The sequence below is a fragment of the Takifugu flavidus genome, chromosome 18 (assembly GCF_003711565.1).
Source record: "Takifugu flavidus isolate HTHZ2018 chromosome 18, ASM371156v2, whole genome shotgun sequence".
Lineage (NCBI taxonomy): Eukaryota > Metazoa > Chordata > Actinopteri > Tetraodontiformes > Tetraodontidae > Takifugu > Takifugu flavidus.
This window is the reverse complement of record NC_079537.1, coordinates 3,664,638-3,685,494: the sequence shown is the minus strand read 5'-3', so window position 1 is coordinate 3,685,494 and position 20,857 is coordinate 3,664,638. Positions and strand designations below refer to the sequence as shown.

The window sequence follows — 20,857 nt, the reverse complement described above, 5'->3', positions numbered from 1 at the left end:
GGGTCCGTTCAAATCTGTGTCCAGCCATGCTCGATGCTTGATGTTTGCAGGAGGCTGGTGGTGTAGAGGCCTTGCTGAAGGACATCAGTGCTGAACTGTTCACTTTCATTTCCATCCATCCCCAATCCAATAAAATAGGGAAGAAATGTAAAAAAAGGACAATCCCTGATTAATCTGACAGCTCTTATATCAACAGAAAATGTGTGTAAAAAAGAAATCAATCGACACTTTAATTATTCTGTAATATATTTATTATTGAAAATGTTCCTAATTTTACAGCCTTTAAACTGTTGATGATAATAATGAGGATAATATTTCATCCTGCCCACTTTGATCCTCACCTGCAGGTGAAGCCAACATGTTGGAATTATTAACATGATGATTAACATTTACTGATGACAGCAAGTGACTTTATAGTTCTGAATACAACTGAACACAAAACAAGTGTAAAACTAGAAAAAACAGATTTCTAAGATCCTTCCCAATTTGATGAAAGATGAGAACAAAAACTAACACAAAGGTGATTATTTCATTTAAGCACAATTGCAAACTAGATTTAAAGTCCAGCAAATCAAAAGAGAGGAATCTCTTATCTTTCTTTAATGAAGCCAAAACATTTTGCCTTTTCATTCAAAGCAAAATATCATACATGAATTTTGAAACTCAACATTTTCATTTTGTCACATCCTGTCATTCAATTTACATCTAATTTTTATAGAATTTACATAGAATTTTTTCAAAATATTGTCATAGCAACACTTCTAAAGCAGGCTCTATATGAAGAATGTATACTGCTGTAAAGGGAAACACAAGTATTTTGTCAGCAGTTTTCTCTTCCCTTCCACTCTGCATCAAAAGACTGGAGAATAGCTTCATGCTCAGTGTTGCTGTTGCTCCAAGATTTCAACCAACCCTCCAGTTCTCCACCATAGGCTTGTGTTTGAGGCTACGGTCCATCCAGACTTTTGATGGCATCTTCTTTCTTAATTTTTCCCCAGTAATTGGGGATTTCTCCTTTCCCAGTGAAACGTAAGTCGTAGTGATTCTCAAGCTCCTTTTGAAATCGATAGGTGAACCATTTCCAAAAAGGCAGCAATGATCCATCAGAAGTAATCTCCCATGAGGCATATCTCTCTCCAGCTGTTTGATATTGCTTGTAAGGTATGGACACATCTGGATCATGATCAGGGCGGAAGACCCGGTCACTCGCAACCAAAGTTGTGCAGGATTCAACGACAAAAATATTGGTGCCACGATAATGGAAACTGTTGACCCCATTGGGTCTGTGAAAAGGGGCGCTGTGTTTGTCAGGACTGTGGTCCTTTACCGTGTTGGTGCAAACAGCTGAACAGAATGGACAAGTGACCCAGCAGCAGTTACACAGCTGGTCAATCAGGATCTGATCAGGCTGCAGCCTGTATTTCTTGATCTCATCAGGTGAGAGATCTCCCATCATCTCCTTGTTGGATGTGAGACCTGTTTCTATCTGCTCTTCAAGAAAGTCAAAATTGTCTATGTCACTGAAACCTTCACAACTAATTCTCAATTTAACCTTATGCTCAGTCAGCCTGGAAAATTCTTTCACCCACATCTCAATGTTTCCTCTCTGTGTTTTTACTGCTTTTGTTGCATCGTGCAAAGCTTTTATCAGAAGCTCTGTGATGTTTTCAACATTCCTCTTGAGAATATTTTGTACCTTATCTCTATTGTCTTTGATGTATTTCTTTACTTCTTCTAATGAATGTCTGCATATATTTCTTCGGTTTATGGATGTAGGTCATGAAACCATCAAAGTCTTCATTCTCAGCCAACATTTTCAGCATGTGCTTCTCCAGGTTCGTCCTGTTCCCATTGAACACTGGATGGTTACATCTCATCTCATCAGCTAGATTTGTGGCTGAGTCGATACAGGAGGCCTCAATGGTGGAACCCTTCAGTTGGTCACAGATCAATCCTCCAAAGACCACAGATGATGAGCTGTCTTTGCAGAAGGCTTTGAAAGCTTTAGAGAATTGTGGTTTCTTGCTTTTAGCATAAATGTATACATCGTTGTTGTGTTTGAATTTTGTGTGGGAGTCTTCGAGCCAGCTCTTTAATCTGTCACATACATACAAAACCAGCTTAATACTAAACTCTTTGTTCAGAGTGAATTTCTTCCCAGAGTCAAAGGCTTCCACTGCTTTTATTACATTTTTGCCTACTTCTTGCAAGTATGTAATATTATAGCCTGTTATTGCCACTGGTTTGGCTTTTATTGTTGTGAGAGCCTCTTCTTCAACGGCACTGATCAAGTCTCTGATCAGTTTCTGTTCCTCATTAGAAAGACGTCCTCCCATGAAAAGTTGTTTAGCCCGTTTATAACCTTGCTGTACATAATTTAATTGGCCTTCGTCTTGATTATTGTGCTTTCTAGTCACATAACAGCTGTAATTTCCAGCCTCTGGGATTTTTTTGTAACTGCCGCTGGTCTTTGTTTGATGAATCATTTTCCATTCAAAACCGAGCTCCGTCAGAACGACTGTTACATCGTCTGCTATGTTGATATTGGCAATCGGTTTTGTGTGTGCTGTTAGTTCTGAAAACCATTCAGCCCAAAGAGAGTTAAAGTGTTTCTGAAGTTCCTTTTTATCTTTGTCCTTTAACTTCACAGCGAGCTCTTTGCTCTTCTGTAGCAGGTTTTTCTCAAGCTCTGTCTTCCTTTCATCCAGTTTTTTACAAGCTTGTTTCTGTTGGATAACAGCATTTAATTTTTTTGCAATTTGCTCCACCATTCCATCAAGAAACTCTTTGATTTTGGTCTCAAACCGGCTTCGCCACTGAGCCAGTACTTCACTGTCTCCATCCTTGTCAAAATAATCTGTCAGACTTTTTGTTATTTTTTCCCATGCTTCGTTGAGTTGGTTATGAAGATCAGGGTGACTGATTTTGTCAACTGTTCCATTTTCAATTTTGACGTAAAGCTGGTTTTCAACAGCCAACATCTTGTTTCTCAGGGTCCAGGTCCAGTTCCCATACGCTACCTCAAGTTTTCTGTACACTGATATTTCATAAGTGTTCTTGAAGCTGAAAACAAAGTTTTCATTCAACAGAGCATTCCACAGGTCCTGAACTTTGCTTTTGAACTGTGATAAAGTAATCCCAGTGGACTGTGAAGCTCTAGAGATGATAAAGTTCTTCAGATCTTTGATGCTTTCACTGTAACCTGGATTGGGAGGAGCCATGGGTGGGCTTCCCTCCCACAACTGGGCAAAGTATTTGACATCTTCCTGCACATTAAATGAAATGACTCTACTGAAGCTTTGAGCGTCATAAACCTCCTCTTCTGCAGCTAGTTGAACCATCTTGTCCAGTTTTTCTTGCAGACGTCGCCTTCCCTCCATGTTCTTTTCTGCAGCTGCTACATCTGCAACATTCTGGTGAACAAACACACAGCTGGGAGAAAGTTTAACGACCTTCATCCTCATGAAAGCCTGGACGACAATTTCCAAAACATCTTGCATCTCAGATGGGTTCTCTCCAAAGACGTTGATCAGTGTCATGTTTCCCAGACCTACGACAAATGTGGCCAGTTCATTGTCACGATGAAGAGTACTATCACCTGCTAGCTCAAGAGCACGAAGTCCTTCAGTGTCCACCACCAGAACATAATCAAACTTCAGGAGGTCCCTCATCTCGTCTGACACTTTGAGCAGCTGCATAAATGCACCTTTTGTGCATCTGCCAGCACTCACTGCAAACTGTAATCCAAACATGGCATTCAGCATTGTTGATTTTCCACTGCTCTGGATGCCTAAAACGGACAAACAAAAACTCTCTTGTCACCCAGTTTTTGGATGACTTCTTCTAAAAGTCTTGGGATCCATGTTATAGGCACATGACCTGCATCACCATCCATCAGCTCGATTGGGTGCCCTGATATCATCAGCTCTGCAGCCAGTTCAGGGTACTGGGACCAGTCTGTTTGTCCTGTCAGTGGTTGTTTCTGCAGAGATGCATGGGCTTCATAGATCTGACCCATTTCTCTATAGATGTGCTCCAAGCCGAACGTTGCTTTATGTAGTTTCTCTGATATTTGTTCAAGCTCCTGTTGCTTTGCTCTGAACTGATCGGACTGCTCCGTTTTCTCTTTCAACATCAACACCTCTGACCATGTGCCATCATAGTTTTGGAGAATTGAAGAGACATTCTCTGTGGTGAGGTCGTCTATTAAGAGCTGGGTCCATTTCAGGAAATACTCTTTCTCACTGGGCGTCAGAGATGAGATGCCTTCAACAATACATTTACAAGTTCACCACAAAAATTCCTACATTGAATTTCTCTCATTTCTTTCAGTTTCTGCTGCTTTTGGCTTTTATCCATCTCAGCTTGGTCTTTGAGGCGATACTGTTTCTTGTTTGTGTCACACCACTTCTGCCACATTTCACCTTGACAAGTGAGGAATTTCTCTTTAATCGCAGAAACATCATGTCCCTTGATTAAATCCATCACCTTCTTTGCAGCAGCTTTTCCCTTTTGGCAGGCTTCGTCTTCTTCATCCAGCCTGATTCCAGAGACCGTAGCCATGGACTCAAGCTGAAAGGAATCATGGGGTCCAGCTAGAATATTTTGAATGATTCTTTTCAACTCTTCAGAAACATTTGACTGGCCTCTGTCTTTCAGACCAATTCTATACTTCCCCTTGGTGAACTGAACAGTATTGGATTTCTCTTCAACAATAAGTAAAATTAGAGGCTTTGTAGACTTCATGAGGTGTTCAATAAAGTTTCTGTCACTTTCACTCCGAGCAGAGATGAGAACAACAGTGACTGAGGATTTTTCACTCAGTATGCTGCGCTGCTTTTCCAGAAGCCGAGCATCACCGTGAAGGTTACAGAAAGCAGTGCAGTCAGTGAACGCATCGTTGGATTTACCAGCAGGGCAGTACCAGGCAATCTCTGCTACTCCTTCCATCAAATGGCGAGTTTTGGTGCTTCCCTGGCAGTCTCTGTGGTAGAAGGTGTTATGACGGCTGCTGATCAAATTGTTTATCAGCTGCGACTTGGAGAGCGACAGTGAACCCAGGCGGAAAAATGACACCATGGGTGTCTTGGCTTTGCAGATTGGCACAGTCTTCAATGTGACAGTGTTTGAATTATCTTGGTTTCCTGTTGCTTTCCATGTTTTCTTTATTTGTCTGAAAGTCCACAATGGACATTGGATATCCATCGTGACTGGGTCAGGAACAAGCAAAGGTAGGGCGTACTGACACTGGGATAATTTAGTTATTAGATTCTGCTTTAAAAAGCTGTCTGAGCAGTGAAAAAGTGCCATTTGTATGTCCATGGGATGCACACTTTGCTGTTTTGATTCACTACTGTCTGGCATATAAGAAATGCAGCAAAAACATCTTTTTCTGCCTCAACAGTGCTGGACTGTGGAACAAGATCTGACTGTCCTGGATCTGGATCATCTTGTGTGATAGGAATATATCTGGCTGTGTAGTCTAACAACATCAACTTCTGTGAAAACATAAGAACAACATCCTTCTCACATGTGCCAGGCTCCTGTTTCAGAGGTGGACGTATTTTAAGGAAGTCAGCAGGAGTCAGCTTCTGTCTGTACTTGTCTTGAAGGCAAAGTCTTCCCAGGAGACTGGAGAATTCAGCTTCTCGTCTCTTCATAGTAGAATCATCAGACGACTTGGGCAGCTGCTACAAATAAGCAGAGAATTGTGCATGTTGTGAAGCCCGAGGTAGCACAATACTGCAGAATGTGAATGAACTGTTCCTGTGTCTGAATTTAGAGGTTTTTTTTTTTTACCTTTCTCCTGGTTTCATCCATAGCTGGATGTAAAGAATCTGAAACATATTAAAATGTGATTATTACAAAGTCAGAACAAGATGAGACAGGAACAGTTTAATGTGATGAACCATCTGATGTCTGAACCTTTGTTGATACTGACTTTATTACCATGTAATACATGTGTAACAGTGACCTTTGCAGGAGATTCAAGCCACAGCTTATTTTCAAAACTCAACGAACGTTTGATTTACCTTAATGGGAAATGTCACAATATTAACAGTCCAACCTGATTGTTGCTGTCCAAAATGTTGGATTTTCTGGCACCTCTCTTAAAATGTTGCAGTGAAATTTGAGATTGTTTTCAGATTAGTTTTAATTACATTGCTGGAGGGATTGTTTTTGCTGCTCAATGTAACTGAGTAATTTACACTTATTTCATATCTCTCACTCTCTCTGTTGAACTTACCTTGTTGATTTCCCTGGAACTCTGAGGACTTGATCTTGTCTTCTTCATGGGCTCCCTCACACTTGGGTCGGGTGTAACAGCTGGGATTATTTTCTTGGACCATGACGTCTACCTTTTCCAACAGTGCCAACATTTCTCTTTGGTCTGTCATACCTTTTTTGCATGTGTGGTATCTTTTGTCATTAAAACTATCGTCTCTTTTCAGGTTTGTCAACGCACTTTTACATTGTTCATCAGACTCGTGAGTCACAACTGTCAGCAAATATGGCAACGATTCCTCTCCAAAAGCTTTCTCTAACCACTGACGTCCTGCTCTATAAGAGCTTTCATGATGACTGTTGGACACCAGTAAAATAAAGGCATGAACGCCTTTATTCAACTGACACGTTTCACTGTTTTGGTGACCGAGCAGATTAATGACTGAGATGTGACGACCACATAAGTCGTACAGTCCCTTTGAAATCTGCTCCACATTTGCTTGCTTGTCATGGTCAAATAAGATGTTTTGTGATCCTGTCTTCATGGAATTGGTGTCACCAACTAACACAAGTGTGAGTTCAGCTGCCACTGAAACAAAAACACACAGAGAACATTGATCTTAATATACAGAGAAAAATAAAATAAACCTAATAAATCTCAACTTTATATATTGACTTCAATACTTTTACTATTTCATCACTACACTGATGTAACTGAGGTGTACAATAGTTTTTAAAACTTCAAAAATTACCTTCGTCACTTGAAGACATCTTGATTTTAGAATCCCATAAGTCCTGGAGCACCAGTGGGTCACCTCCTGTAAAATACAAGTTAACCTTTAAACAAAATTGACTTGTAACGTTCTGGTAAAGACCAGAATGTGGAGAGAAATGGTTCAAAACAGGTGAGAGGAAACACTGGATTTTGGGGAGGGAGAGCCTAAATACACAATAAAAGGTTCAGAAAAAGATGGGAAGTGGATCCACGTAAAGCTCAGTTCAACCGTTTCCCAGTTGGCTGTGGTTCTGGATGTCATTTATAGGCAGATCATGACAGTCAATTCAGTCTCATGAGAGATAGTTCAAGAACTATTTTTCAAAGTTAATAACACGTCAGACTAATAAATAAATAAACTGAACAGAGTAGATTATTCAGCATTTGATCAGCAGCACTTAACGGCATTATTTGCACATTCAAATTCTGCCTCTGGGACACACATTTTATTAAAAAATAACTTTATTATATTGTTAGCTTTACTTTTGTAAATGAAAACTTAATTTTTTTTTTTATTGTTGCAGGGTCACTGTCACATGACAATTCTGATCATTCAAGACTAGTTAACCTAGTTAAGATAGTCAGATAAGCAGAAAGCCCATGTTGTCACATAAAAGTTTCCACGTCTCCAAGGTGAAGCCGGTCGCTGAGTCGGATCTGGTCCCTCCCCCCCCTGTTGTGGATGGGGGGCCTGCCGACACAGTCCGGAGCATCCTGGATGTCCGTCACCGAGGACGAGAGTTCCAGTTCCTGGTCGACTGGGAGGGGTACGCGATCGTGGGTCCCCCGCCGTTTCATACTGGACAACAGCCTCCTCCGAGACTTCTACTGCGCCCACCCGGATAAGCCTGGGAGGGCGCCTGCCCTACCGTCGGAGAGTTTTGGTGTTTCCCCCACCCCAGCCCCCCCACCCCAGCTCGTTTGAGGTCTCCACGCCGCCCTGCTGGACTAGAGAACGCGCAGGACTTGACTCCTGTGTTGGGTCCGCTCTGGAGCTCTTTGTGCGCCCCGGGAGACTGGACGAGTGCTTCCCTGCGGTCCAGGAGGATTGCCAGTTTGATTTTGTTAAATAAAGACTAGTTTTTGGACTTTTTATCACTGCGTTTTGCCTGCTTTCGGTTCTGTAAAAACCGAAACCTTAACACTTTTTCATCCACCCAAAAAGACTTTAAGATAACATGAAGTTAGTCTGTTGAATGACAGTACCCCCCTTCTCTATCGTGTGCCTTCAGCACCGTTCAAACTCAGATGGTGATTATTTTATATGTACAACTTTAGTGGGAAGCTAAGCAGGGTCGGGCCTGCTTCCGTTGGGTAACGTCTTGCGTCACTTCCTGTTTTTTCAACGTTCGTGGGTGCGCCGTGTGTGTTGGTTTCACTTTTATTTAAACTTCTTTAAAATTGAATACTCGGGAAATTCTAATCACTCGATAACAACAAGGAGAAATAATCCATATTAAAAAAAAATACAGGACTCCGCCGATTATTAGCACTAACATGGCCTCACCGTCACAAACACAACTGTAGAATATAATTACTATTTATGTATATTTCTTTTACAATCAACGATAGAATAAACTGTTTGACTAGCTGCTAGCAAGTGCGAAGTCAAATTCCAAGCATGCACTAATACAAAAATATTAACTGTTTACCTTAAATTGGTTATTTGCCCGCGATTAACACCCCTGAATCGGTCGAAGCAAAATGTAATTTATGATATGTCTGCTCTAGTAGGAATTATATTTACTTTCTTTATCCACTGACAGTTCCTAATATTCTCCTACGTCACTTCCTGAAACACAGCCGAGTTTTCTGTAAGAAACTACAGCAAGTATTGACAAACTCATGAAGGTTTTTATTTTTGAAAGAACCACGTTTGGTTTGTAACAGTTCAGTAATAAATTTGTAAGTATTCTAGCAGACTTAAAAAATATTTTCTTTCATTATTTTGTCAAATTTTGATGTAGTTCCATATACATATATATTTCCTCTAGGTGGTTACAAGCAGGAAAAACGTTAATGTTACGAAATAATGTTTATAATGAATGTTCAAAAATTGTGTCCTCTTCAACCGATTCGACTGTTTTGTTACGTTTTAATACCAGAAGTAAAGGGCGTGGCCTTGGAGTTGAGGAACAGTTTACCGTATTGACCACGAGAGGGGAGACATTGGACATTAATCAAAGATAAAGAACAACTATCACTCCCGTCAGAGAAGCACGGACCACAGTTCTTTTGACACAGATGATTTATTGGCACGACATCGCCGTAAACGCCATCACCACCGTCGAACTGTTTCACAACACACAATTAAACAGGTTTCACATATACAACACGTACAAACGCAACATAAGAAAAACAGATTACCTCGCTGGCTGCACCCCTGAGGGAATGAGTTTACCATGAGCAAAGAAAAACGTCTTAAAAAGAATGTCTTCTGCAACTTCCTCTTCTTGCAGTATTACCTCAAATAAAAGTTCGTGGAGTGGAGTACCACATTAAAGGTCCGTCACTAAACAAAGAACAGAAACCACTTCCGCCTGTATGATGTGTTAAATAAAGGAATTAAATATTCATAAAAATAAACAATGTAAATAAATATTCTACAGACAAAAATGACAACATAAATGATATTTATGGCAGTTAAAACAACTCAATGCAAATGTAATAAAGTTTTTGCAATAAAATAGCATCCACGGGTAAACAGGCGACTTTTTTTTACAGCGTTTTATGTGTTAATCATTATCAGATCAACTGATTGGCAGGAAAATAACAATGATTATATAGATTATGTTGTTCTGAAATAAATGATCCAATTAACTGTCATAAGGAAAGAAAGATGCATAGAATCTCTTCAGAGGAGCTGTTGTTTCTCCCCCTATATAGTGAGAAAAACATCAGTCTCAAAAGTACAATATTGCTTTCTAGGATGTATTGCTGCTGCCATCAACTGCTTCCATATCTCCAGAGGTCTGAACCACACCCAAAATGAGCATGGTACAGTATTTTTTTAAAAATATATAATAATTATACAGTTTTTTTTAAAATTGCTTATAGATGTATTTTTCTCACGTCTGTTTGATGCTTGACTTTTTATGACTTCGTTTGAGCTTATAAAACAATGTTGGTAAAACAAACGTTAATATCTATGTCTACAGCAACTTGAATTAAAGGATGTGATTCTGAGAACTGGAGATCAGCTGAAGATTAGGGGGTTTGTTTTGCATGATGCAGACAGGTAAAACAAACAAACCTAGTATACTTTCATAGATATATTTCCAACACTTTAATGATCTAATTTGGGATCAAACCAGGTTCCATATTGACCTTGGCAATGATGCAAATGACCTGGCACTCCATTTTAACCCTCGTTTCCATGACAACGCTGATGGATCTGTTCTGGTTTTTAACTCAAAGACAGCTGGGTGTTGGGGTGAAGAGAGAAGGGAAATACCCAACCCCTTACACAGAGGCAAGGAAGTCAAGGTAAGAGAGATTTGTTGAGAATTGTTGTCATGTTTTGTCCTAAAAGCTGCCACAGTTTATAGAAAGAAATGCAGACCTATTCCCTCAATCACATAGTGATAACCAGCCTGGAGCAGAACCTCATTTCATTCTAATTTATTCTGTTTTCTTCTTCTTCAGATTGTGTTGAAGCTGGCTGGAGATGTGTTTGAAGTGGAAATTCCCGATGACCATGAATTCAAGTTTCCAAACCAGGAGAGTGTTGATGTCATCAAACTCACATCTTTTAAGATCTGCTAAGAGATACTTACATGGTCAGACTCTTCCACTGGAGGGCAATAATCACTAACAGGATTTAGATGGTTACAGTTCCATAAAATATTCACAAGGACAGAGAAACATAAACCATTTAAATTTCAGATCGTTGTGTGTTTCCTTTTTTAAAACAAGTAGTTGATCAAAAAGGAGCTAAATATGACAAGAAAAAATGTTTTGATGACATTGTAGGTTCGATTTTACAGGGTCTGTCAAATTTGAACCGAGTTGTGTTCTGCTTTTGATCACTGAATATTTGCTCATACACAAATGTGTATGTGTATTTTTTACCAGTGGATCCCGAGCAGGTTGAAATTTGAGCTGACTAAAAATACATTTAACTCATCAGTTTATCAAAAGCTGAGACCTTAGCTAAACCCCTTCAATCAGAACTAAGAGTCAAAAAGGACGTTGGTAGCATCTTGTGGGTCCGTTCAAATCTGTGTCCAGCCATGCTCGATGCTTGATGTTTGCAGGAGGCTGGTGGTGTAGAGGCCTTGCTGAAGGACATCAGTGCTGAACTGTTCACTTTCATTTCCATCCATCCCCAATCCAATAAAATAGGGAAGAAATGTAAAAAAAAGGGCAATTCCTGATTAATCTGACAGCTCTTATATCAACAGAAAATGTGTGTAAAAAGAAATCAATCAACACTTTAATTATTCTGTAATATATTTATTATTGAAATGTTCCTAATTTTACAGCCTTTAAACTGTTGATGATAATAATGAGGATAATATTTCATCCTTTTGTGTGTGTGTTCTGTGCTCTGTGCCTCTCCTCTCCTCTCCTCTCCTCTCCTCTCCTCTCCTCTCCTCTCCCTCCCTCTCCCTTCTTTCCTCTCCTCTTCCCCTCCCTCCTCCTCCTCTCCCTCCTCTACCTCCCTTCACTCTACTTCTCCTCTCCTCTACCCCTCACCTCCCTACCTATCCTATCCTCTAACTGTCCTCCCTCTGTTCTCTCTCTCTTTACCCAGCCGGCCATCAGAAGGAGGATCCCCCTACATGAGCCTGGTCCTGCTCAAGGTTTCTTCCTGTTAAAGGGGAGTTTTTCCTTGCCACTGTTGCTTGTCTGGGGTCAGGCCCTGGGTTCTGGAAAGCGCCTTGAACAATTTTGATTGTATAAGACGCTTATAAATAAAGATTGATTGATTGATTGATCCTGCCCACTTTGATCCTCACCTGCAGGTGAAGCCAACATGTTGGAATTATTAACATGATGATTAACATTTACTGATGACAGCAAGTGACTTTATAGTTCTGAATACAACTGAACACAAAAACAAGTGTAAAACTAGAAAAAACAGATTTCTAAGATCCTTCCCAATTTGATGAAAGATGAGAACATAAACTAACACAAAGGTGATGATTTAATTTAAGCGCAATTGCAAACTAGATTTAAAATCCAGCAAATCAAAAGAGAGGAATCTCTTATCTTTCTTTAATGAAGCCAAAACATTTTGCCTTTTCATTCAAAGCAAAACATCATACATGAATTTTGAAACTCAACATTTTCAAATCATTTTGTCACATCCTGTCACTAAATTTACATCCAATTTTTATAGAATTTACATAGAATTTTTTCAAGACATTGTCATAGCAACACTTCTAAAGCAGGCTTTATATGAAGAATGTATACTGCTGTAAAGGGAAACAAAAGTATTTTGTCAGCAGTTTTCTCTTCCCTTCCACTCTGCATCAAAAGACTGGAGAATAGCTTCATGCTCAGTGTTGCTGTTGCTCCAAGATTTCAACCAACCCTCCAGTTCTCCACCATAGGCTTGTGTTTGAGGCTACAGTTCATCCAGACTTTTGATGGCATCTTCTTTCTTAATTTCTCCCCAGTTATTGGGGATTTCTTCTTTCCCAGTAAACGTAAGTCGTAGTGCTGCTCAAGCTCCTTTTGAAATCGATAGGTGAACCATTTCCAAAAAGGCAGCAATGATCCATCAGAAGTAATCTCCCATGAGGCATATCTCTCTCCAGCTTTTTTATATTGTTTGTAAGGTATGGTCACATCTGAATCACGATGAGGGTAGAAGGCATCGTCACTCACAACCAAAGTTGTGCAGGACTCAACGACAAACATTTTTGTGCCATAAAACGGAACCGTTGACCCCAATGGGTCTGTGAAAAGGGGCGCTGTGTTTGTCAGGACTGTGGTCCTTTACCGTGTTGGTGCAAACAGCTGAACAGAATGGACAAGTGACCCAGCAGCAGTTACACAGCTGGTCAATCAGGATCTGATCAGGCTGCAGCCTGTATTTCTTGATCTCATCAGGTGAGAGATCTCCCATCATCTCCTTGTTGGATGTGAGACCTGTTTCTATCTGCTCTTCAAGAAAGTCAAAATTGTCTATGTCACTGAAACCTTCACAACTAATTCTCAATTTAACCTTATGCTGAGTCAGCCTGGAAAATTCTTTCACCCACATCTCAATGTTTCCTCTCTGTGTTTTTACTGCTTTTGTTGCATCGTGCAAAGCTTTTATCAGAAGCTCTGTGATGTTTTCAACATTCCTCTTGAGAATATTTTGTACCTTATCTCTATTGTCTTTGATGTATTTCTTACTTCTTTTCCAATGAATGTCTCCATATATTTCTTCGGTGTACGGATGTAGGTCATGAAACCATCAAAGTCTTCATTCTCAGCCAACATTTTCATCATGTGCTTCTCCAGGTTCGTCCTGTTCCCATTGAACACTGGATGGTTACATCTCATCTCATCAGCTAGATTTGTGGCTGAGTCGATACAGGAGGCCTCGATGGTGGAATCCTTCAGTTGGTCACAGATCAATCCTCCAAAGACCACAGATGATGAGCTGTCTTTGCAGAAGGCTTTGAAAGCTTTAGAGAATTGTGGTTTCTTGCTTTTAGCATAAATGTATACATCGTTGTTGTGTTTGAATTTTGTGTGGGAGTCTTCGAGCCAGCTCTTTAATCTGTCACATACATACAAAACCAGCTTAATACTAAACTCTTTGTTCAGAGTGAATTTCTTCCCAGAGTCAAAGGCTTCCACTGCTTTTATTACATTTTTGCCTACTTCATGCAAGTATGTAATATTATAGCCTGTTATTGCCACTGGTTTGGCTTTTATTGTTGTGAGAGCCTCTTCTTCAACGGCACTGATCAAGTCTCTGATCAGTTTCTGTTCCTCATTAGAAAGACCTCCTCTCATGAAAAATTGTTTAGCCCGTTTATAACCTTTCTGTACAATTCATTTAATTGGCCTTCGTTTTGATTATTGTGCTTTCTAGTCACATAACAGCTGTAATTTCCAGCCTCTGGGATTTTTTTGTAACTGCCGCTGGTCTTTGTTTGATTAATCATTTTCCATTCAAAACCGAGCTCCGTCAGAACGACTGTTACATCTTCTGCTATGTTGATATTGGCAATCGGTTTTGTGTGTGCTGTTAGTTCTGAAAACCATTCAGCCCAAAGAGAGTTAAAGTGTTTCTGAAGTTCCTTTTTATCTTTGTCCTTTAACGTCAGAGCGAGCTCTTTGCTCTTCTGTAGCAGGTTTTTCTCAAGCTCTGTCTTCCTTTCATCCAGTTTTTTACAAGCTTCTTTCTGTTGGATAACAGCATTTAATTTTTTTGCAACTTGCTCCACCATTCCATCAAGAAACTCTTTGATTTTGGTCTCAAACCGGCTTCGCCACTGAGCCAGTACTTCACTGTCTCCATCCTTGTCAAAATAATCTGTCAGACTTTTTGTTATTTTTTCACATGCTTCGTTGAGTTGGTTATGAAGATCAGGGTGACTGATTTTGTCAACTGTTCCATTTTCAATTTTGACGTAAAGCTGGTTTTCAACAGCCAACATCTTGTTTCTCAGGGTCCAGGTCCAGTTCCCATACGCTACCTCAAGTTCTTCTGTACACTGATATTTCATAAGTGTTCTTGAAGCTGAAAACAAAGTTTTCATTCAACAGAGCATTCCACAGGTCCTGAACTTTGCTTTTGAACTGTGATAAAGTAATCCCAGTGGACTGTGAAGCTCTAGAGATGATAAAGTTCTTCAGATCTTTGATGCTTTCACTGTAACCTGGATTGGGAGGAGCCATGGGTGGGCTTCCCTCCCACAACTGGGCAAAGTATTTGACATCTTCCTGCACATTAAATGAAATGACTCTACTGAAGCTTTGAGCATCATAAACCTCCTCTTCTGCAGCTAGTTGAACCATCTTGTCCAGTTTTTCTTGCAGACGTCGCCTTCCCTCCATGTTCTTTTCTGCAGCTGCTACATCTGCAACATTCTGGTGAACAAACACACAGCTGGGAGAAAGTTTAACGACCTTCATCCTCATGAAAGCCTGGACGACAATTTGCAAAACATCTTGCATCTCAGAGGGGTTCTCTCCAAAGACGTTGATCAGTGTCATGTTTCCCAGACCTACGACAAATGTGGCCAGTTCATTGTCACGATGAAGAGTACTATGACCTGCTAGCTCAAGAGCACGAAGTCCTTCAGTGTCCACCACCAGAACATAATCAAACTTCAGGAGGTCCCTCATCTCGTCTGACACTTTGAGCAGCTGCATAAATGCACCTTTTGTGCATCTGCCAGCACTCACTGCAAACTGTAATCCAAACATGGCATTCAGCATTGTTGATTTTCCACTGCTCTGGATGCCTAAAACGGACAAAACAAAACTCTCTCTTGTCACCCAGTTTTTGGATGACTTCTTCTAAAAGTCTTGGGATCCATGTTATAGGCACATGACCTGCATCACCATCCATCAGCTCGATTGGGTGCCCTGATATCATCAGCTCTGCAGCCAGTTCAGGGTACTGGGACCAGTCTGTTTGTCCTGTCAGTGGTTGTTTCTGCAGAGATGCATGGGCTTCATAGATCTGACCCATTTCTCTATAGATGTGCTCCAAGCCGAACGTTGCTTTATGTAGTTTCTCTGATATTTGTTCAAGCTCCTGTTGCTTTGCTCTGAGCTGATCGGACTGCTCAGTTTTCTCTTTCAACATCAACACCTCTGACCATGTGCCATCATAGTTTTGGAGAATTGAAGAGACATTCTCTGTGGTGAGGTCGTCTATTAAGAGCTGGGTCCATTTCAGGAAATACTCTTTCTCACTGGGCGTCAGAGATGAGATGCCTTCAACAAATACATTTACAAGTTCACCACAAAAATCCCTACATTGTTTTTTTCTAATTTCTTTCAGTTTCTGCTGCTTTTGGCTTTTATATCCATCTCAGCTAGGTCTTTGAGGCGATACTGTTTCTTGTTTGTGTCACACCACTTCTGCCACATTTCACCTTGACAAGTGAGGAATTTCTCTTTAATCGCAGAAACATCACGTCCCTTGATTAAATCCATCACCTTCTCTGCAGCAGCTTTTCCCTTTTGGCAGGCTTCGTCTTCTTCATCCAGCCTGATTCCAGAGACCGTAGCCATGGACTCAAGCTGAAAGGAATCATGGGGTCCAGCTAGAATATTTTGAATGATTCTTTTCAACTCTTCAGAAACATTTGACTGGCCTCTGTCTTTCAGACCAATTCTATACTTCCCCTTGGTGAACTGAACAGTATTGGATTTCTCTTCAACAATAAGTAAAATTAGAGGCTTTGTAGACTTCATGAGGTCTCCGATAAAGTTTCTGTCACTTTCACTCCGAGCAGAGATGAGAACAACAGTGACTGAGGATTTTTCACTCAGTATGCTGCGCTGCTTTTCCAGAAGCCGAGCATCACCGTGAAGGTTACAGAAAGCAGTGCAGTCAGTGAACGCATCGTTGGATTTACCAGCAGGGCAGTACCAGGCAATCTCTGCTACTCCTTCCATCAAATGGCGAGTTTTGGTGCTTCCCTGGCAGTCTCTGTGGTAGAAGGTGTTATGACGGCTGCTGATCAAATTGTTTATCAGCTGAGACTTGGAGAGCGACAGTGAACCCAGGCGGAAAAATGACACCATGGGTGTCTTGGCGTTGCAGATTGGCACAGTCTTCAATGTGACAGTGTTTGAATTATCTTGGTTTCCTGTTGTTTTCCATGTTTTCTTTATTTGTCTGAAAGTCCACAATGGACATTGGATATCCATCGTGACTGGGTCAGGAACAAGCAAAGGTAGGGCGTACTGACACTGGGATAATTTAGTTATTAGATTCTGCTTTAAAAAGCTGTCTGAGCAGTGAAAAAGTGCCATTTGTATGTCCATGGGATGCACACTTTGCTGTTTTGATTCACTACTGTCTGGCATATAAAGAAATGCAGCAAAAACATCTTTTTCTGCCTCAACAGTGCTGGACTGTGGAACAAGATCTGACTGTCCTGGATCTGGATCATCTTGTGTGATAGGAATATATCTGGCTGTGTAGTCTAACAACATCAACTTCTGTGAAAACATAAGAACAACATCCTTCTCACATGTGCCAGGCTCCTGTTTCAGAGGTGGACGTATTTTAAGGAAGTCAGCAGGAGTCAGCTTCTGTCTGTACTTGTCTTGAAGGCAAAGTCTTCCCAGGAGACTGGAGAATTCAGCTTCTCGTCTCTTCATAGTAGACTCATCAGACGACTTGGGCAGCTGCTACAAATAAGCAGAGAATTGTGCATGTTGTGAAGCCCGAGGTAGCACAATACTGCAGAATGTGAATGAACTGTTCCTGTGTCTGAATTTAGAGGGTTTTTTTTACCTTTCTCCTGGTTTCATCCATAGTTGGATGTAAAGAATCTGAAACATATTAAAATGTGATATTATTACAAAGTCAGAACAGAACCATCTGAAGTCTGAACCTTTGTTGATACTGACTTTATTACCATGTAATACATGTGTAACAGTGACCTTTGCAGGAGATTCAAGCCACAGCTTATTTTCAAGACTCAACGAACGTTTGATTTACCTTAATGGGAAAGTGTCACAATATTAACAGTCCAACCTGATTGTTGCTGTCCAAAATGTTGGATTTTCTGGCACCTCTCTTAAAATGTTGCAGTGAAATTTGAGATTGTTTTCAGATTAGTTTTAATTACATTGCTGGAGGGATTGTTTTTGCTGTTCAATGTAACTGAGTAATTTACACTTATTTCATCTCTCTCTCTCTCTGTCGAACTTACCTTGTTGATTTCCCTGGAACTCTGAGGACTTGATCTTGTCTTCTTCATGGGCTCCCTCACACTTGGGTCGGGTGTAACAGCTGGGATTATTTTCTTGGACCATGACGTCTACCTTTTCCAACAGTGCCAACATTTCTCTTTGGTCTGTCATACCTTTTTTGCATGTGTGGTATCTTTTGTCATTAAAACTATCGTCTCTTTTCAGGTTTGTCAACGCACTTTTACATTGTTCGTCAGACTCGTGAGTCACAACTGTCAGCAAATATGGCAACGATTCCTCTCCAAAAGCTTTCTCTAACCACTGACGTCCTGCTCTATAAGAGCTTTCATGATGACTGTTGGACACCAGTAAAATAAAGGCATGAACGCCTTTATTCAACTGACACGTTTCACTGTTTTGGTGACCGAGCAGATTAATGACTGAGATGTGACGACCACATAAGTCGTACAGTCCCTCTGAAATCTGCTCCACATTTGCTTGCTTGTCATGGTCAAATAAGATGTTTTGTGATCCTGTCTTCATGGAATTGGTGTCACCAACTAACACAAGTGTGAGTTCAGCTGCCAATGAAACAAAATACACAGAGAACTTTGATCTTAATATACAGAAGAAAAATAAAATAAACCTAATAAATCTCAATTTTATATATTGACTTCAATACTTTTACTATTTCATTACTACACTGATGTAACTGGGGTGTACAATAGTTTTTAAAACTTCAAAAATTACCTTCGTCACTTGAAGACATCTTGATTTTAGAATCCCATAAGTCCTGGAGCACCAGTGGGTCACCTCCTGTAAAATACAAGTTAACCTTTAAACAAAATTGACTTGTAACGTTCTGGTAAAGACCAGAATGTGGAGAGAAATGGTTCAAAACAGGTGAGAGGAAACACTGGAATTTGGGGAGGGAGAGCCTAAATACACAATAAAAGGTTCGAAAAAGATGGGAAGTGGATCCACGTAAAGCTCGTTCAACCGTTTCCCAGTTGGCTTGTGGTTTCTGGATGTCATTTATAGGCAGATCATGACAGTCAATTCAGTCTCATGAGAGATAGTTCAAGAACTATTTTTCAAAGTTAATAACACATCAGACTAATAAATAAACTGAACAGAGTAGATTATTCAGCATTTGATCAGCAGGACGTAACGGCATTATTTGCACATTCAAATTCTGCCTCTGGGACACACATTTTATTAAAAAATAACTTCATTATATTGTTAGCTTTACTTTTGTAAATGAAAACTGTTAATTTTTTTTATTGTTGCAGGGTCACTGTCACTAATTCTGCAGTCTGCCACAGATCACCTCGACAAAGAAGGAATTTGTCTTTAATCTCAGAAACATCATGTTCCTTGATTAAATCCATCACCTTCTTTGCAGAAGCTTTTCCCTTTTTGCAGACTTCATCCGACCTGATTCCAGAGACCTCACCCATGGACTCAAGCTGAAAGGAATCATGGGTCTCTGTCTTTCAGAGTAATTCTATTCTTACTTCCCCTTGGTGAACTCAACAGCATTGGATTTCTCCTCAAGAATAAGTAAAATTAGGGGTTTTGGAGGCTTCACAAGGTCTTTTTTATGTAGGCTGATAAACTATGTTTTTTATATCTTCCTCACCTGCCTTTGACCACACATATTATATAGAAAACAGTAAATCTCTACAATCAATCTCTTTTCATCTTTTCCAATTTATGCCATTCTTGCTCTTTAGGATTTCAAACAAATTCGGATCATTCAAGACTAGTTAACCTAGTTAAGATAGTCAGATAAGCAGAAAGCCCATGTTGTCACATAAAAGTTTCCACGTCTCCAAGGTGAAGCCGGTCGCTGAGTCGGATCTGGTCCCTCCCCCCCGTGTTGGGATGGGGGGGGCCTGCCGACACAGTCCGGAGCATCCTGGACGTCCGTCACCGAGGACGAGAGTTCCAGTTCCTGGTCGACTGGGAGGGGTACGCGATCGTGGGTCCCCCGCCGTTTCATACTGGACAACAGCCTCCTCCGAGACTTCTACTGCGCCCACCCGGATAAGCCTGGGAGGGCGCCTGCCCTACCGTCGGAGAGTTTTGGTGTTTCCCCCACCCCAGCCCACCCCAGCCCAGCTCGTTTGAGGTCTCCACGCCGCCCTGCTGGACTAGAGAACGCGCAGGACTTGACTCCTGTGTTGGGTCCGCTCTGGAGCTCTTTGTGCGCCCCGGGAGACTGGACGAGTGCTTCCCTGCGGTCCAGGAGGATTGCCAGTTTGATTTTGTTAAATAAAGACTAGTTTTTGGACTTTTTATCACTGCGTTTTGCCTGCTTTCGGGTCCTGTAAAAACCGAAACCTTAACACTTTTTCATCCACCCAAAAAGACTTAAGATAACATGAAGTTAGTCTGTTGAATGACAGTACCCCCCTTCTCTACCGTGTGCCTTCAGCACCGATTAAACTCAGATGGTGATTATTTTATATGTACAACTTTAGTGACTTTAGTGGGAAGCTAAGCAGGGTCGGGCCTGCTTCCGTTGGGTAACGTATTGCGTCACTTCCTGTCTTCTCAATGTTCGTGGGTGCGCTGTGTGTGTTGGTTTCACTTTTATTTAAACTTCTTTTGAATACTCGGGAAATTCTAATCACTCGATAACAACAAGGAGAAATAATCCATATTAAAAAAAAATACAGGACTCCGCCGATTATTAGCACTAGCATGGCCTCACCGTCACAAACATAACTATAGAATATAATTACCATTTATGTATATTTCTTTTACAATCAACGATAGAATAAACTGTTTGACTAGCTGCTAGCAAGTGCGAAGTCAAATTCCAAGCATGCACTAATACAAAAATATTAACTGTTTACCTTAAATTGGTTATTTGCCCGCGATTAACACCCCTGAATCGGTCGAAGCAAAATGTAATTTATGATATGTCTGCTCTAGTAGGAATTATATGTACTTTCTTTATCCATTGACAGTTCCTAATATTCTCCTACGTCACTTCCTGAAAATAGCGGGAGTTTTCTG

The 20,857-nt window shown here is 40.6% G+C and overlaps 1 protein-coding gene, 1 long non-coding RNA gene and 2 pseudogenes across 3 annotated transcripts; 1 reads left to right on the top strand and 3 right to left on the bottom strand.

The window, feature by feature from the left end:
• Positions 1–228: 228 nt before the first annotated feature.
• On the bottom strand, positions 229–20,822 carry LOC130514488 (interferon-induced very large GTPase 1-like; annotated as a pseudogene).
• On the top strand, positions 7,594–10,884 carry LOC130514500 (galectin-1-like). Of its 2 annotated transcripts, none has more exons than XM_057014105.1 (5): positions 7,594–8,851; positions 9,929–9,997; positions 10,159–10,238; positions 10,315–10,486; positions 10,646–10,884. In XM_057014105.1, the coding sequence occupies exons 2-5, from the start codon at positions 9,989–9,991 to the stop codon at positions 10,763–10,765; spliced, it is 381 nt and encodes a 126-aa protein (XP_056870085.1). In that variant the 5' UTR covers positions 7,594–8,851; positions 9,929–9,988; the 3' UTR covers positions 10,766–10,884. The 2 variants fall into 2 exon arrangements, with proteins under 2 accessions (XP_056870085.1, XP_056870086.1); XM_057014106.1 differs by having other exon boundaries at positions 7,594–8,905.
• Positions 9,231–10,053, bottom strand: LOC130514503 (uncharacterized). The gene is made up of 2 exons (XR_008947009.1): positions 9,368–10,053; positions 9,231–9,292 (listed from the first exon to the last, which is right to left on the bottom strand). It is a non-coding gene; the product is annotated as an uncharacterized LOC130514503 (long non-coding RNA).
• On the bottom strand, positions 12,207–14,103 carry LOC130514491 (interferon-induced very large GTPase 1-like; annotated as a pseudogene).
• Positions 20,823–20,857: the final 35 nt, after the last annotated feature.

Excerpts from the sequence above, each read along its gene's own strand:
- LOC130514500 (XM_057014105.1), top strand. Across the intron at positions 10,239-10,314 it reads GTTTTGCATGATGCAGACAG|GTTCCATATTGACCTTGGCA; the intron begins GTAAAACAAACA and ends GGATCAAACCAG. Across the intron at positions 10,487-10,645 it reads ACAGAGGCAAGGAAGTCAAG|ATTGTGTTGAAGCTGGCTGG; the intron begins GTAAGAGAGATT and ends CTTCTTCTTCAG.